The sequence below is a fragment of the Anomaloglossus baeobatrachus genome, chromosome 3 (genome assembly GCF_048569485.1).
Source record: "Anomaloglossus baeobatrachus isolate aAnoBae1 chromosome 3, aAnoBae1.hap1, whole genome shotgun sequence".
In the NCBI taxonomy this organism is placed as follows: Eukaryota; Metazoa; Chordata; class Amphibia; order Anura; family Aromobatidae; genus Anomaloglossus; species Anomaloglossus baeobatrachus.
This window is the reverse complement of record NC_134355.1, coordinates 301,395,913-301,413,268: the sequence shown is the minus strand read 5'-3', so window position 1 is coordinate 301,413,268 and position 17,356 is coordinate 301,395,913. Positions and strand designations below refer to the sequence as shown.

Genomic DNA, 17,356 nt, shown 5'->3' with positions numbered 1-17,356 from the left:
ACAATATGCCGGACGGCACTGGTGGTCCGTTTTTTTGCCTGAGACAAAAAACGTTCCATGCTGCGTCCTTTCCGGCAGCCGGATGAAGAAATTTCGCCCAATCTGGTGGACGCCGCATGCAACGCAAAACCATCCAGCGCTAATACAAGTTAATGGGGAATAAAACAGATCCGGCGTCTGATCCATTTTATCTGCTTTTCGCCTGATTGTGCCTGACTACGAAAAACTGATGTGTGAAAGCAGCCTTAAGGGTGCTTTACACGCTGCGACATCGCTAACGATATATCGTCGGGGTCACGTCGTTAGTGACACACATCCGGCGCCGTTAGCGATATCACAGCGTGTGACACAAATGAGCGACGATCGAGTGCAAAAACGTGAAAAATCGTTGCTCGTTTACACATCGTTCATTTACTTAATATCGCTGCTGCCACAGGTACGATGTTGTTCGTCGCTCCTGCGGCATCACACATCGCTATGTGTGACGCCGCAGGAACAGCGAACATCTCCTTACCCGCGTCCACCGGCAATGCGGAAGGAAGGAAGTGGGCGGGAAGTTGCGTCCCGCTCATCTCCGCCCCTCCGCTTCTATTGGCCGGCCGCTTAGTGACGCCGCTATGACGCTGAGCGCACCTCTCCCTTGAAGGGATTGTTCGGTGGTCACAGCGACGTCGCTGACCAGGTATGTGTGTGTGACGCTGCCGTAGCAATAATGTTCGCTACGGCAGTGATCACCACATATAGCTGGAACGACTGGGGCGGGTGATGTCGCAACGTGTAAAGCACCCTTTAGTCTTAGACATGTTGCTCCAAGACTTGAGTCTAATCCTGATTGAAGAATTGGCCTATAGTCAGTGTTGTGCTAAATGTATCAATTGTTGGCATATACACCATGACATTTTTCTATTGCATATGAGGAGATGCCTATGTGGTCTACTAGGCAAACCTGTGTCTGTAAGTTCATAGGAACTGTTTGAAATGATCCTCATTTTAACCTCTTCCTGACATTCAACATACAAGTATATCATGATCAGGAAGTTGTTCCCACAAATTTATGTAGTTAACTCGTAGTGATAACTGACACAGCAGCTGTGCCAATATAATCACCACTAGTAGCTATGCTTAACCCCTTCACGACCGCGGGCCGTAAAATTACGTCCTATTTTAACGTGACTTAACGACCAGGGACGTAATTTTACGGCCTAAACTTCATTTGATTGCCGTGGCCATAGCAACGGCTTTCAAATGATGTCCCCTGCTGTTTCTTACAGCAGGGGACCTTTGCTTGACCCCAGGGGGGGTGGCATCGCCACCCCCTATCGACGATCGATGTGATTGGCTGTTCAAATCTGAACCGCCAACCACATCGATCGCACTAATTTCGGCAAAAATAATGCCCGAATTAGTGCGATCCTGTGAGATCCAGCTATGAGATGCCGCAGCTGCTGCAGCATATCATAGGTGGACCTCAAACATGCCGCCCCCAGCCCCTGCAGCACTGATTGGAGCGATCGTGCTATGACGCGCAATCGCTCCAATCAGTGTGCAGTGGGGCGGTCTGATCTGCCGGTGGCCGCCCTCCCCAGGCCTGTGCTGGCCTGCGAGCCCTCCCCCAACATGGCTGCAGCGTGGAGTGGCTGGTACTTTTGGTACCACGCCACCGCTGCTGCTGCCGCCGCCGCCTCTGATGTCTCCGCCGCTGCAGCTCTAATGGTAAGTATTCCGCTCCCTGCGCGCTCCCGTGAAGGCCCCTGCGCGCTCCCGTGAAGGCCCCTGCGCGCTCCCGTGAAGGCCCCTGCCCGTGCCCCCCCCCCGATCTGCCCCCCTACGCCCCGATCTGCCCCCCTACGCCCCGATCTGCCCCCCCGGCATCCCGATCTGCTACCACCGCTGCTGCTGCAAAGTGAGTACTGTGCTCACTTTGCAGCCCGTGCGCGCTCCCGTGGTGCCCCTGCGCGCTGCCGTGATAGCCCCTGCCGTGCCCCCCCCGCGATCTGCTCCCCCCAACCACCCCCCCCCCCCCCCCGACATCCCGATCCGCTCCCCCTGCGATCTGACTGCCTCCCCCATTATTTCTATTCTGCTTCTGCAGCTCCCTCTCCGGTCTCCCCCTCTGCTCTCCCCCCCTCTCCCTCTGCTCTCCCCCCCCTCCCCCTCTGCTCCCCCCCCTCTGCTCTCACCCCCCCCTCTGCTCTCCCCCCCCCCGTCCCCCTCTGCTCTCCCCCGACGTCCTCTTACCTGTCTTCACCGGCCTGATCACATCTGCGTCCATCGCTGGGTCCTTCCTGGGCATTCTGCTGATCTGCCTGCTGCTCCTGTAAAGCTGTCCATCTCTCTGCCATCTATTCCTCTGCAGCTCTTCTGGTCAGTGATCCTCCTGCTAGTCCTCTGGGTACTGTGAGTATAACTTTTTTTTTTTTTTTCCGTATCCCCTGTCCATTTTTACACCTCATCCGTCCGTGCGTCCCGCCAAGCGCTGATCAGGGATGCAGATAACGGATCGGCATCCCTGCTCAATTTTTGGCGTGACTTTTTTTTCCGTATCCCCGACGCTTTTTGTATCGCATCCGTCCGTGCGTCCCGCCAAGCGCTGATCAGGGATGCAGATAACGGATCGGCATCCATGGTCAATTTTTGGCGTGACTTTTTTTTCCGTATTCACGACGCTTTTTGTATCGCATCCGTCCGTGCGTCCCGCCGAGCGCTGATCAGGGATGCAGATAACGGATCGGCATCCCTGCTCAATTTTTGGCGTGACTTTTTTCCGTATTCGCGACGCTTTTTGTATCGCATCCGTCCGTGCGTCCCGCCGAGCGCAGATCAGGGATGCAGATAACGGATCGGCATCCCTGCTCAATTTTTGGCGTGACTTTTTTTTCCGTATCCCCGACGCTTTTTGTATCGCATCCGTCCGTGCGTCCCGCCGAGCGCTGATTAGGGATGCAGATAACGTATCTGCATCCATGGTCAATTTTTGGCGTGACTTTTTTTTTTTTTACGTATCCCCGACGCTTTTTTTTATCGCATCCGACCGTGCGTCCTGCAGCGGCCGATCAGTGCACTGCGTTTGAAAAGTCAAATGGCGCTCCTTCTCTTCTGAGCCCCGCCATGCGCTCAAACAATTACTTTCCACCACATATGAGGTATCTGCGTACTCAGGAGAAAATGCACAATACATTTTATGGTGCATTTTTTCCTGTTACCCTTGTGAAAAAAAAAGCTACCTAGTTGAAGCAACCATTTTGTGGTAAAAAAAAAAAAAAATTCTTTTCACGGCTCAACGCTATAAACTTCTGTGAAGCCCCCAGGTGTTCAAAGTGCTCACCAAACATCTAGAAAAAATATTTGAGGGCTCTAGTTTCCAAAATGGTGTCACTTGTGGGGGAGCTCCACTGTTTAGGCACCATAGGGGGTCTCCAAACGTGACATGGCGTCCGCTAATGATTCCAACCAATTTTGCTGTCAAATGGCGCTCCTTCTCTTCTTAGCCCCGCCATGCGCCCAAACAATTACTTTCCACCACATATGAGGTATCTGCGTACTCAGGAGAAAATGCACAATACATTTTATGGTGCATTTTTTCCTGATAGCCTTGTGAAAAAAAAAGCTACCTAGTTGAAGCAACCGTTTTGTGGTAAAAAAAATTTTTTTTCTTTTCACGGCTCAACGCTATAAACTTTTGTGAAGCCCCCAGGGGTTCAAAGTGCTCACCAAACATCTAGAAAAATTATTTGAGGCCTCTAGTTTCCAAAATGGGGTCACTTGTGGGGGAGCTCCATTGTTTAGGCACCTCAGGGGGTCTTCAAACCCGACATGGCGTCCGCTAACAGGTGCAGCTAATTTTGCACTCAAAAATTCAAATGGCGCTCCTTGCCTTCCGAGCACTGCTGTGTGTCCAAACATTTGATTTCCACCACATATGAGGTATCTGCGTACTCAGGAGAAAATGCACAATACATTTTATGGTGCATTTTTTCCTGTTACCCTTGTGAAAAAAAAAAGCTACCTAGTTGAAGCAACCGTTTTGTGGTAAAAAAAATTTTTTTTCTTTTCACGGCTCAACGCTATAAACTTTTGTGAAGCCCCCAGGGGTTCAAAGTGCTCACCAAACATCTAGAAAAATTATTTGAGGCCTCTAGTTTCCAAAATGGGGTCACTTATGGGGGAGCTCCATTGTTTAGGCACCTCAGGGGGTCTTCAAACCCGACATGGCGTCCGCTAATGAGTGCAGCTAATTTTGCGTTCAAAAATTCAAATGGCGCTCCTTCCCTTCCGAGCTCTGCCGTGCGCCCAAACAATTGATTTTTACCACATATGGGGTATCAGCGTACTCAGGAGAAAATGCACAATAAATTGTATTGTGTACTTTCTCTTTTCTTCCTTGTAAAAATGAAAATTTTATGGCTAAAGTAACATTTTTGTGTTAAAAAGTAAAATTTTCATTTTTTCCTTCCACATTGCTTTGGTTCCTGTGAAGCACCTAAAGGGTTAATAATCTTATTGGATGTGGTTTTGAGCAGTGTGAGGGGTGTAGTTTTTAGAATGGGGTCACTTTTGGGTATTTTCTGTCACCTCGGCCTCTCAAAGTCACTTCAAATGTGATGTGGTCCCTAAAAAAATTATTTTGTAAATTTTGTTGGAAAAATGAGAATTTGCTGATGACCTTTGACCCCTTCTAACTTCCTAACGGAAAAAAAATTTGTTTCGAAAATTGCGCTGATGTAAAGTAGACATGTGGGAAATGTTATTTAGTAACTATTTTGTGTGACATATCTCTCAGATTTATGGGCATAAATTTTCAAAGTTTGAAATTTGCGAAATTTTCAAAATTTTCGCCAAATTTCCTAAATTTTCACAAACGCAAAAAATATCGGCCTAAATTTACCACTGACATGAAGTACAATATGTCACGAAAAAACAATGTCAGAATCGCCAGGATCCGTTGAAGCGTTCCAGAGTTATAACCTGTCAAAGTGACACTGGTCAGAATTGCAAAAAATGGCCCGGTCATTAGGGTGTTTTAGTGGCCGGGGGTGAAGGGGTTAACCAGCAGTAGAGCTCCTGCACTTAACGACCACAAAAAAAGTGTCTAAAAAGTAGCTAAACATAACAAACTAATATAAATCTGGTATAGCAGTAACTGGACTGACATAGTAAATAGTAAAACAACTATTTGAACTGCTATTTTTGATCATTCTGCCTCCTAAAATCAGTATAAGCCCTGATACACATTTATCCTGTGCTTTACATTGAGCACTTCCACCAGGGTTGATGTCTACATTTCAAAAAAAAAAAAAAAAAAAAAGGTACCAGATGGAACCATTCACTGAGGCTACTTTCACACATCTGGTTTGAGCACTGCGGCTCAATCCGGCTGTGAAAACTATGCAACGGATGCGGCGAAAACACCGCATCCTTTGCATAAGTTTTTACATGCGGCCCGTCCGTTTTTTTCCGGTTGTGGCATGCTACTGAGCATGCGCAGTGGAAAAAAAAACGCATGCGGCGACCGGATGCGTTTTTTTTTCCGCATCGCGCCGCATCCGGCCTCCATAGGTATGCATTGAAAAATGTGCCGCAGCGGCCGGATGCGGCGCGATGCGGTGTTTTTTGCCGGAGCAAAAAACGTTGCAGGGAACGTTCGATGCGGCATCGGCTAAATCTGACGCATGCAGCAAAAACCGGACCGAACGCAAGCCCCTGCGGCACAATACGGCAGTAATGTAAGTCTATGCAAAAAAAAACGCAACCGGCGTCAAAAAAACGGTTGCGGTTTTTCTGCAGAACGCCGTATTGTGCCGCAGAGCAAAAAACCGGATGTGTGAAAGTAGCCTGAAATGACTAAGTTACTTTGGACTCCATGTGGTCTTTTTTCCAGCGGTGTCCCATCTTTTTAGGCGTGCATGAAATTCCTGGTGACTTTTGTGCACCTCCTAAAAAGGGAAAAAAAAAATCATGGCCGAACAAAGGCTACATTGAGTCCAGCTTAAATGACTGTCTTCTTAAAGTGAATGGTTGTCTAAATCATGGACTTTGCGGATTTAGGAGGATATGTTCACACTTGGTTTTGGTGTGTAAAATATGCTGGTTTATAGTACCTACATCAATGAGATTTTTTATTTTTCCCAAGTACACCCTGGTTTGTTTGTTTTTTTTTTTTTCCTCTTCTTTTTTTTGCCCATTTACATAAATGGGGGAAAAACACAAGTAAAAACTCTGCAATATAAATGCATGTTTTTCCTGCCACCACTCTGGTTTTTGGTGCAGAACAAAAACCTCAACATGTGAACATACCCTTAGACAACTGGTATAAGTGCACCTCCTAAAGCACTTGAGAGGTGTGAACCAAGCCTTTAAAGGGAACCAAAATGTTATTTACCCCAAAATGGTATTTCTAAAAAATGAATATCAACCTACAAAAAAGGAGACCACACTCAGATTCTATAGCTGCTTGTTGCTGAGAGAACACTCTTAATTTATTGGGTATTAGTTTTCAGAAACTCAAGCTGGGCACAATGCATTGGGCACTAGGCTGGCATGTATTCCTGAAAAATTGCTACTAAACTTTGAATCCTTATTACATCCTAATAAAAAAGAAATTTAAAAAATGACGCTGATCTAAAGTAGACATATGGGTAATTTTTATTTGTTAAAGGGAACCTGTCACCACTTTTTTACCCTATAAGCTGCAACCACCACCACTGGGCTCTTATATACAGCATTCTAACATGCTGTATATAAGAGCCCAGGCCGCTGTGAGAACATAAAAAATACTATATAATACTTAACGTAACGGTCGCGTGGTTGACCATATGGGCGTCTCCGTTATCCGGTGCCGGCGCAGCCTCTTTCGGCCATCTTCATCCTCCCATCTTCTGAAGCCGCGGTGCATGACGCATCCGACATCATACACACTCGCCGGCATTGAGGTCCTGAGCAGGCGCACTTTGATCTGCCCTGAACAGGGCGGATCAAAGCATTGTAGTGTGCCTGCGCAGGATCGGCGAGCGTGTATGAAGTAGACGCGTCATGCACACAGGCTTCAGAAAGAGGGCGAAGATGGCTGAAAGAGTCGGCAACGGAGACGCCCACATGGCCAACCGTGCAACCATTAGGTAAGTATTATAAAGTGATTTTTTTTTTTTTTTTTACGTTTTACACAACGCCCTGGGCTCTTATATAAAGCATGTTAGAATGCTGTATATAAGAGCCCGGTGGTGGTGGCCACAGCTTATAGGCCCAAAAAAGTGGTGACAGGTTCCCTTTAACGATTTGTTGTAGAGGAATACAAAAATTAATAGTTGGAAAATTAAGAACTTTGTTTTAATTTCCAATATGTTTTTACATATGGGCAAATCATACCAACCTAAATTTACCATGAACATAAAGTACAATGTGTCACGAAAAACAATTTCAAGGTTACAGGGATATATGGAGGCAGCCCAGAGTACAGCGTAAAGTGACAGTGGTCAGATTGGAAATATTTGGCCTGGTCATGAAGGGAAAAACAGGCTTTGACTGGAAGGAGTTTTGTAAAGCCTGAAAGTTCTCAAACTTACCGTACTCTTCTCCACCTGCCCCTAACTAATATATTTTTTTTGATCTTCTATTCATTAGAGCAGAAAATAAAACAAAATATTTTTTTTTTTTAAATTGGATGTTGGAAACCTGTGGACTTTCTATTTTAGAATTGTAGGTAGGATTTTCGCTTTACATATTTTTTTTTTTTTTGCCATTTTTCCGAGACTTAACTTTTTTTTTAATTTTTTTTTTTTATTTTTCAGTCAATATGGTCATCTGAGGGCTTGTTTGTTGCAGAACCGAGCTGTACTTTTGAATGAAACCATAGGTTTTACCATGTAGTGTACTGGAAAACGGCAAATTCCAAATGCGGGAAAAATTGCAAAAAAAGTGCGATAGCACTATTGTTTTTGAGATATTTTTTTTCACTGTGTTCACTATATGGTAAAACTGATGTGTTGATGTGATGCCTGAGGTCAGTGTGACTTAGTAGACATCAAACATGTATAGGTTTACCTTTTATCTAATGAATTTAAAAAAAAAATTAGAATTTTCTCCGAAAAAAGTGACATACATTTTGCGCCATTTTCCACGATCTGTAGCGTTCTCATTTTTCGGGATCTATAGCTGTGATGGCTTATTTTTTGCATCTTGAGCTGATGTTTTTAATGGTATCATTTTTGCGCAGCTGCTAAGTTTTGATCTCGTGTTATTGCATTTTGCGCAAAATTTGTGGCAACCAAAAAACGTAATTTTGGCGTTTAGATTTTTTTGCTGCTACGCCGTTTACCGATCAGATTAATTGATTTTATATTTTGATTGGGCATTTCTGAATGTGGCAATGCCAAACGTGTTTTTTTTTTTTTTTGTTTTTTTTTAACCCTTTAATTTTCAATGGGGCGAAAGGGGGGGTGACTTGAACTTTTTAGGTGTTTTTATTTTTTGTTCATTTTAAACTTCTTTTTTTTTTTTTTTACTTTTTACTTTTTTTTTTTACTTTTTTTTTTTTTTTTTTTACATCAGGGACTTTAAATGCAAAATGGCATCTGCCGTCTATACCAGCCAATTTTGAGCTCCAAAAGTCAAATGGTACTTCTTCCCTTCCGAGCCCTGACGTGCGCCCAAACATGGCTGTCCTCTGGAGAAAATGCACAACAAATTGTATGATCTGAAATTGCTGAAAAAATTTTAACCATTCTATTTTCTTAATAAAAAAAAGTGTTTAAAATATTATGCTGCTGTAAAGTAGACGTGGGAATTTCATGCAGGGCTGTGGAGTCGGTAAGCCAAACCTTCGACTCCGACTCCTCAATTTCCCTTGCACCGACTCCACGACTCCGACTCCCTCATATATTGCTTTATAGTTAAGTGAAAAATGTATTGTAGTACAATGTTAACATCAGACATTAATCATTTTTATGATACAATAATCAAGATATTTAGATGGAACATAAAATATATTTATTGAAATATAACTTTAGAACACAAACTGTAATAAATTGTAAATGTTATACAATATGTAATATACAGTAGATTACATATATCTTGTGTGCATGTATAATATATAATTACATATTGTATTACATATTTACAATTTATTAGTTTTTTGTGTTCTAAAGTTGTATTCCAATAAATATATTACGTTCTATCTAAATATCTTGATTGTTGTATCATAAAAATGATTAAATGTCTGAAGTTCACATTGTACTACAATACATTTTTCACTTAAATATAAGCAATATACTAAATATTATTTAGTATGTTTTTGTTGAAAACTGTTTTTTGCCACTTACATAGTTATAACACTATGTAATACACTATGTAAGTGGAAAAAAACAGTTTTCAACAAAAACATACTAAATACTAGAGTATTTTAATAGATTTAGCAATACATGTGTAACACCAACTGACAGAGGATGTGATTCTGGTGCAAATTCTGCAACATTGATCAGGGCTGTGGAGTCTGAGTTGGAGCTCATTTTGGTGGAGTCGGTATAAAATGCACAGACTCCGACTCCTAAAATATATAATAAATTGGGGACAGTAGTGCAATGCAGAATGAGCTGAATATTTTACTAAATATTTTGTATAATGCTTATATTTAAGTGAAAAATGTATTGTAGTACAATGAATATTAGACATTTACCGTATTTTTCGCTTTATAAGACGCACTTTTGTTCCCCCAAATTTTGGGGGAAAGTAGGGGGTGCGTCTTATAAGCAGAATATACGGGGGGGTGTATATATATATGTACACTGCAGGGTCCAGGGGAGGTGGGGGCGCTGTGCTGGGGGCAGGTGAACGCTGCGCGACAGCGTTTGATCTCCTGCTCCCGCTCATATAATATGCACAGCCGCTGTCCATCTCTGGTGGTGCTGAAATCGCACCGCAGTGACGGGCTGGGGGAGCGGTGCATATTATTTGTCCCTGCGCCCCTCTGTGATCAGGCAGGCAGAGATCTAAGGCTGCTATGCAGATCACATGACCGCACTGAGAACCAGGAAGTAAGGAAGAGAAGCACCGAGGGAGCTCTGCGCTGGAGGAGGTAAGGAAAGTGTTTTATTTTACTATGGGCAGCAGCCTGGGGGCGATATCTAACACAGGGGGACTTGTGCAATCTATAGGGGCCATGGGTAGCACTATGGGGGCAATATCTAATACAGGGGGACTTGTGCGATCTACATAGGGGCAATGGGCAGCAGCATGGGGGTGCTATCTAACACGGGAACGTGTGCAATTCATAGGGGACCATAGGCAGCACAGGGGAATGTATGCAATCCATAGGCAGCACAGGGGAATGTATGCAATCTGTAGGGGGCCATAGGCAGCACAGGGGAACATGTGCCATCACAAGGGGGCTATATTCAATATAAGGGGGTCATATCCAGATTAAGGGGGCTAATTTTAGGATGGGGGGGCTATGAGGGACATATACCCTATATGATTTGTTAGAGGGACACTGGCATTGTAAGATGGACCCCATTTAACATTAAAAAAGTCTCTTCCTTCACTAAATTTGGGGGTGCGTCTTATAATCAGGTGCGTCTTATAAAGCGAAAAATACGGTAATTATTTTTGATACAATAATCAAGATATTTGGATATAACATAAAATATATTTATTGGAATTCAACTTTAGAACACAAACTGTAATAAATTGTAAATATGTAATACACTATGTAATATACAGTAGATTATATATATCATAGATAGATATCTATCTATCTTATTATATATGATATATATATATATATATAATCTACTGAATATTACATAGTGTATTACATATTTACAATTTATTACAGTTTGTGTTCTAAAGTTGAATTCCAATAAATATATTTTGTTATATCCAAATATCTTGATTATTGTATCATAAAAATTATTAAATGTCTAATGTTCACATACACATGTTCATGTATTACAATAAATTTTTCACCTAACTATAAGCAATATATGTCTGAGTCGGCGCAAGAGAAATTGAGGAGTCGGCGCAAGAGAAATTGAGGAGTCGGCGCAAGAGAAATTGAGGAGTCGGCGCAAGAGAAATTGAGGAGTCGGCGCAAGAGAAATTGAGGAGTCGGCGCAAGAGAAATTGAGGAGTCGGCGCAAGAGAAATTGAGGAGTCGGCGCAAGAGAAATTGAGGAGTCGGCGCAAGAGAAATTGAGGAGTCGGCGCAAGAGAAATTGAGGAGTCGGCGCAAGAGAAATTGAGGAGTCGGCGCAAGAGAAATTGAGGAGTCGGCGCAAGAGAAATTGAGGAGTCGGCGCAAGAGAAATTGAGGAGTCGGCGCAAGAGAAATTGAGGAGTCGGCGCAAGAGAAATTGAGGAGTCGGCGCAAGAGAAATTGAGGAGTCGGCGCAAGAGAAATTGAGGAGTCGGCGCAAGAGAAATTGAGGAGTCGGCGCAAGAGAAATTGAGGAGTCGGCGCAAGAGAAATTGAGGAGTCGGCGCAAGAGAAATTGAGGAGTCGGCGCAAGAGAAATTGAGGAGTCGGCGCAAGAGAAATTGAGGAGTCGGCGCAAGAGAAATTGAGGAGTCGGCGCAAGAGAAATTGAGGAGTCGGCGCAAGAGAAATTGAGGAGTCGGCGCAAGAGAAATTGAGGAGTCGGCGCAAGAGAAATTGAGGAGTCGGCGCAAGAAGGTTTAGTTTACCGACTCCACAGCCCTGACATTGATATTCGAGGATGAGCAGACTAATTTCAGATTCTCCGAAAATGATGTGAGGAGGCAGTTTGTCACTTAACATTGGTAAAGCTGCAGGGCCAGATGGACTCAGTCTACGTGTCCTTAAAGTGTGTGCAGACCAGCTGTGTACGGTCTTTACACACCTATTTAATGGAAGTCTACAAACACAGAGGGTACCAGTGTTATGGAAAACTTCCTGTCTGGTACCCAAAACTACTTCTCCTGCAACCCTAAATGACTATCGCCCTGTAGCCTTAACATCTCATGCTATGAAGGCCTTGGAAAGATTAGTGCTTGCTCACTTGAGTCCGAGGGTGAGGGCTTTTATTGATCCCCTACAGTTTGCTTACCGGCATAGATTGGGGGTGGACGATGCTATTTTTTTTCTGTTACAAACTGTACATTCATTTTTGGAGAATGACGGAACCACTGTGCGAGCGATGTTCTTCAATTTCTCTAGTGCATTTAACACCCTGCAGCCACTTTTACTACACAAAAAGATGACTGATATGAATGTGCAGGAGGGGATGAGAAATTGGATAACTGACTACCTATCCGATCGGCCACAGTTTTGTACAGATGGGAGCAGTTGTGTCTAGCAGATTATTGAGCAGTGTAGGTGCCCCTCAGGGAGCGGTGCTAGCGCCCTTCCTATTCACACTGTATACATCAGACTTTCAGTATAAATCTGATTTTTGTCACCTTCAAAAATTCTCGGATGACTCCGTGGTTGTTGGATGTATTAGGGGGGACCAGGGGGATGAGGAATATAGAAGAGTGGTGTGGAATTTTGTGGATTGGTGCCATGGTAACTATCTACAACTAAATGTTAAGAAAACTAAGGAGTTGGTGGCCAACTATAGCAGGAGAAAGATGGAATGTTTACCGGTCACTATTGCTGGTCAGGAGGTGGAGCAGGTGGTGAGTTACAAATATTTGGAGGTCCACCTGGATAGCAAAGTGGACCGGAGATGCCACTCAGAGATGGCCTACAAGAAGGGGATGAGCAGATTGTATTTCCTAAGGAAACCGAGGTCTTTTAATGTGTGCAGCAAAATGTTAGAAATGTTCTACCAGTCTGTAGTGGCAAGTGCCATCTTTTTTGCACTCATATGCTGGGGTAGTAGTGTGCGGGTCTCTGATGCTAACAAGCTGAATGAGCTTATCAAGAAGGTAAGCTCTGCTGTTGGTTGAAATCTGGACTCTTTTGAGGAGATAGTAGAGAAGAACAACTCTGAAAGTGTATGGCGATTATGAATAATGCACATCCATTATGAGCTATTCATGAGACAGAAGAGCACCTTCAGTAACCGGCTAATCCTTCTGAGGTGTAAGAAGGAAAAATATAGGAAATCATTTGTGCCAACTGCTATGGGAATGTACAACAATAACATTAGTGTTAAATCATCAAGGTGAATGTTTACTTTATTTCTTCTACTTTCAGTTCACCCACTGTGTATGACCTAATCTAATGTATAATGTTCTTCTGTCAACTCTACTGTCTTGTCAATTATGTAATTCATATTATGATTTAAGCTGTGCTGCTGTGATGCACTTTATTGATCCCGTGGGAAATTATGGTATCGTATCGTAAATAACATTTGTGCAGTCTATGAATTTGTTCTAAGAAATTGTTTCCATTAGATCCTCCTTCATAGATGACCTCAAATCTGACCTAATAATAATTTTAAGGCTAGAGAACAATCTCTCTACACTAACTTGGGTTGGAGCCAAAGCCGTAAGCACATGGGCAACATCTCTAACAATTTCGAGGTATAAAGGAATTTCCTCATGCACAGTCAGTTTTGGTGAACGGTTGAATTTTTCTATTTCTTTGTTAGCAAGTGAGAATTTTTACTGTAATCTGGTCAATCTGCTGCTATAGGAGACGGTGTGAAATCTTTTTTCCTTGCTGCAACACTTTGACAAGTATTTAGATGACCTGGAGCAGCAAAGTTAAACTCATCTGATGAGGATGAAGATATGGCAGCAGTAGCACTGTCAGGCCCCAAGTCCTCTTGCACCTGGCAGTCCTGTAGCTGCTCATCCTAACTGCTACCTCTCTCAAAGCTTCTTTTCCTTTAGCAAGCTGTTGATCATCAAGCAGTACACGATGACTTGGGTCCACATAAACAGCTGTCAGAAGAATTTTATTTTCCAATAGCTGTGTCTCTCTCCGTTTCATTGAAGCAGAAATGCCGTCTGCGATTAAACCTCCTCTTTGAGACAGGCAAAATAGCAAGTTCTTCCACTCACTTATGAAAATGCCAGGAGTTAAATACTCCGCTTGCAGTTGTTTAGTCACGGTAAATGGGTGATTAAGCAATTCCTTCAATTCAGCCACCTGTGTCCATTGACCTTCATTTAAGGTTACTTGAGGGTTCACCATATCTATAAGAAACGATTTTAGTTCAAGCAATCGCTCAGTCATTAAATAAGTGCTGCCTCACCGAGTGGCTTGATCAACAATTGCCCCTTTCCCAGCACGTCTCCAAGATGGAATCAATTTTAGGGGTTCTGGCGGCAATAACTAACTTCCTCACTTTTCCAATCATATTTCCAGCATGTCTGCCCAGTTTCACACATCCGGCTTTTCGCCGGTTTGGCGGATGTGGTGCACACCAGTACAGTACGATACAGTACAGTGGCAGTGCCACAACATCCGGGTCACATGCTCCGGTTACATGAAAGCATGTGACCGTCGTTTGTCGCGCTGCCACTGTACTGTATTCACTGTACTGGAGTGCGCCGCATCCGCCAAACCGGTGAAAAGACGGATGTGTGAAACCGGGGACCCTCTTGCAGACTCTCTTATTGCCAGCTGCAGCGTGTGCACAACACAGCGCATGTGATGAATATGAAAGTGTTTTGAAGCAGCTTCAACAAGATCATCTAATTCTAAAGTATCATTTTGCTGTTCTTCTGTTGTAATATCTGTTTGTTCCTCAGTTACATGAGCAGTGCTGTGGCCTTCCATCTCACACATACTAAGTCCTAAATTTTCATCTAGCTGTTGTTCATTACTCTCATTCATCAGTTTAATTGTACTTATGTTTGAAGCATTGTTCGTTACAATGGCAAGAACCTGTTCGTTTTTGCGTTCCTAATTTTGCAGAACTTTTTCCATTAAGGCCTGGAGAATCTGGCTGGTGTGATGAGCTTTTACTATCTTTTACTGCCAGTGTCTTACTAACAATTTCTTTCTTGTCACAAACCTATCGAACATTGATGGCAAAATAATTCAGTGGAATGCAGTGACTCCGGGCATCCCAGCAAAGGCAATGGGTGAAAAGATAGGACATTCAGACACAGCATTTTGTGAGGATCCTCACAAAGAATGAGCATGTCAGTTTGTGTGGCCTTTTTCTAATCTGCTTTTGCTATTGAAAACATTATTTATGAGCCGTTCCTTTCAGGTGATGCGGTTTTTTAAAAAGCTGATCTGCTTTTGCAGCTGAAAAACATATCCTCAAAAAACGCTGCAAAAATGCTGTGTGTGTGAATGTAGCCTTAGATCAGGAATACTGTAGAACAGCCATTTATAGGACATTTCATACCTTTCCCAATTCCTATGAAAAAATATTCAGCTTATTCTGCATTGCACTATTGTCCCCAATTTATTATATATTTTAGGAGTCAGTCAGTGCATTTTATACCGACTCCGACTCCACGACTCCGACTCCACAGCCCTGATTTCATGTGATATAACGCTGTGGTTTAGGGGCATAAAAATTCAGTTTGAAAATTGCTACATTTTCTATAGTGTTTTTTTTTTTCTTTTCTTTTTTTTTTGCTTTGTTTTGTTACATTCCCAATATTGTCATTAATGTAAATCAGATGGACCAAAATTTATCAGTTTATATGAAGTACAACATGTCACAAAATAAACAGTCAATCACTGATCCATTGAAGCGTTCCAGAGTTATTAACTTGTGGTGGGCGAATACTAACCATTCATGTGATTTGTAACGAATCCCAAAGTACTAGTCCGGTATTCGTCACGAATAACAAACCTAATGCAAGACAATGGGGGAACCCATGCGTTTTTCTTGCCGTGACAAATACTGGAATAGTATTTGGTATTCAGTAATTATCCGAACATGAATAGTTACTATTCGCCCATCACTATTATTAACACGTGAAAGTGACACTGGTCAGAATCCTGAAGAGGCCAAATTCAGGCAAAGTGAAAATGGACTGTGGAGTGAAGGAGTTAAATGCTGATTTTCTGTTAGCGGCATACAGGTAAATATTGGCTCTTAAATGTATTTCCTTTTTTATTTCAGATGGCTTTCATAAAGTTATGCAGGATGAGACTGGTGCAGCCAGACAAGATAAATATTGTTCAGGCAGATATCAGCATAGCTTTTTCAAACGTGGCCAGGAAGAGTTACTGATAAAGATAAAACGGAAGGTAACGACAAGTACGGGAGATAAGCGGGTGAACCGGAAGCCTAAGGTTTGTTTGCTTGTTTGTTCTTTATACATTTCAGGTCTAGTATTTAGAAAATGTGGGTAAAATGGAATAAGTGCTTCATTATAAAATATATGCATATAGTCGCAATTAAAATGATTTAACCCCCATTGCACATTAGGTTAATTAGGAAACTTTTCAAGCTTTCTGATGTTTTCAATAATCAAATGAGTAAATGGCTCCACACAACTGATATAGGAAATGTTCTGCAGCAAGGTTTGGTGGCAGCAGGTTTCAGCCTTCATAATAAGGGTTTGTTCATACGAGCGTTTAAGTCGGATGAGAAGACCTTCGGGTTTTGTTTTTTTTTTTTTTTTTTTTTTTTGCTGTTTTGTTTTTTTCTCATGCCAATTTGGCATGCAAAAAAAAAAAAAAAAATCACAGCAGGATGCGAGTGGCATCTCAGTCACTTATTCAAGGTTATGGTTGCGTGTAAAACATCCGACTCCACTCAGATAACATCCATGTGCTGGCCAACTTACACAGAGACAGGCAATGGAAAAGATGGAGAAATTAATTTCTCCATCTTCTCTGCACCTGTAATATGTTTCTCTCATGCTTAAGAGTCAGAGCACCGTTCAAGACACTTGGCTGAAACGCTGATGAGAGTTTGAAGCTTAGTGTCATTACCAAAATTAATCCGATTCTCTAGGAAGAGAGAATCCACATTTTTGTGAGCATAGCCTAAAGCACGTGCTAAACGGTGAAGATCACCATGTACGGGTTGAAAGACCAATTATATTTTTTTGGATTATAAGACGCACTTTTCCTCCCAAAAAAATGTGGGTTGAAAATGAGGGATGCGTCTTATAAGCTGAATGTAGCTTTCCGTGGGGTGCTAGAGATGGGTTACAGGAGGCAGGGGCTGTGCTGCGGGCTGTTCTGCGCTGCGAAGCAGGGGCTGAAATCCTGAATGTCAGCAGTGCAGACTTCAAATAATTGCACCTGGAGTCAGCGTGTGTGCAGTTGGAGCCCTCGGCTCAAGATCTTATCTGCGCATGCACAGTCTCCGGCCCATTGGTTTCCCAGCAGCGCATTTAAGGAAAATGGCGCCTGGAGGTGACACGTGCGCAGATGAGATCTCAGCTTGTCATTGAGCCCATAGCTCAATCTGCACACGCGTCGACTCCGGGCACCATTTCTTTGAAGCCCGCACCGCAGACAGTTTCTGGTTGT

The 17,356-nt window shown here is 42.9% G+C and overlaps 1 protein-coding gene across 4 annotated transcripts in view; it reads left to right on the top strand.

Annotated features, from left to right (window-relative positions):
* Window positions 1-17,356, top strand: part of LOC142296401 (uncharacterized) — a 148,699-nt gene that overhangs the window by 37,564 nt on the left and 93,779 nt on the right. For all 4 annotated transcript variants that reach the window (XR_012751631.1, XR_012751630.1, XM_075340002.1 and 1 more), the window contains exon 3: window positions 15,993-16,165. Coding sequence is in view for 2 of the 4 variants with exons in the window: in XM_075340002.1 (XP_075196117.1) it covers window positions 15,993-16,165 (173 nt within the window). In the remaining 2 variants the exon portion in view is untranslated. The remainder of the gene's footprint in view (window positions 1-15,992; window positions 16,166-17,356) is intronic.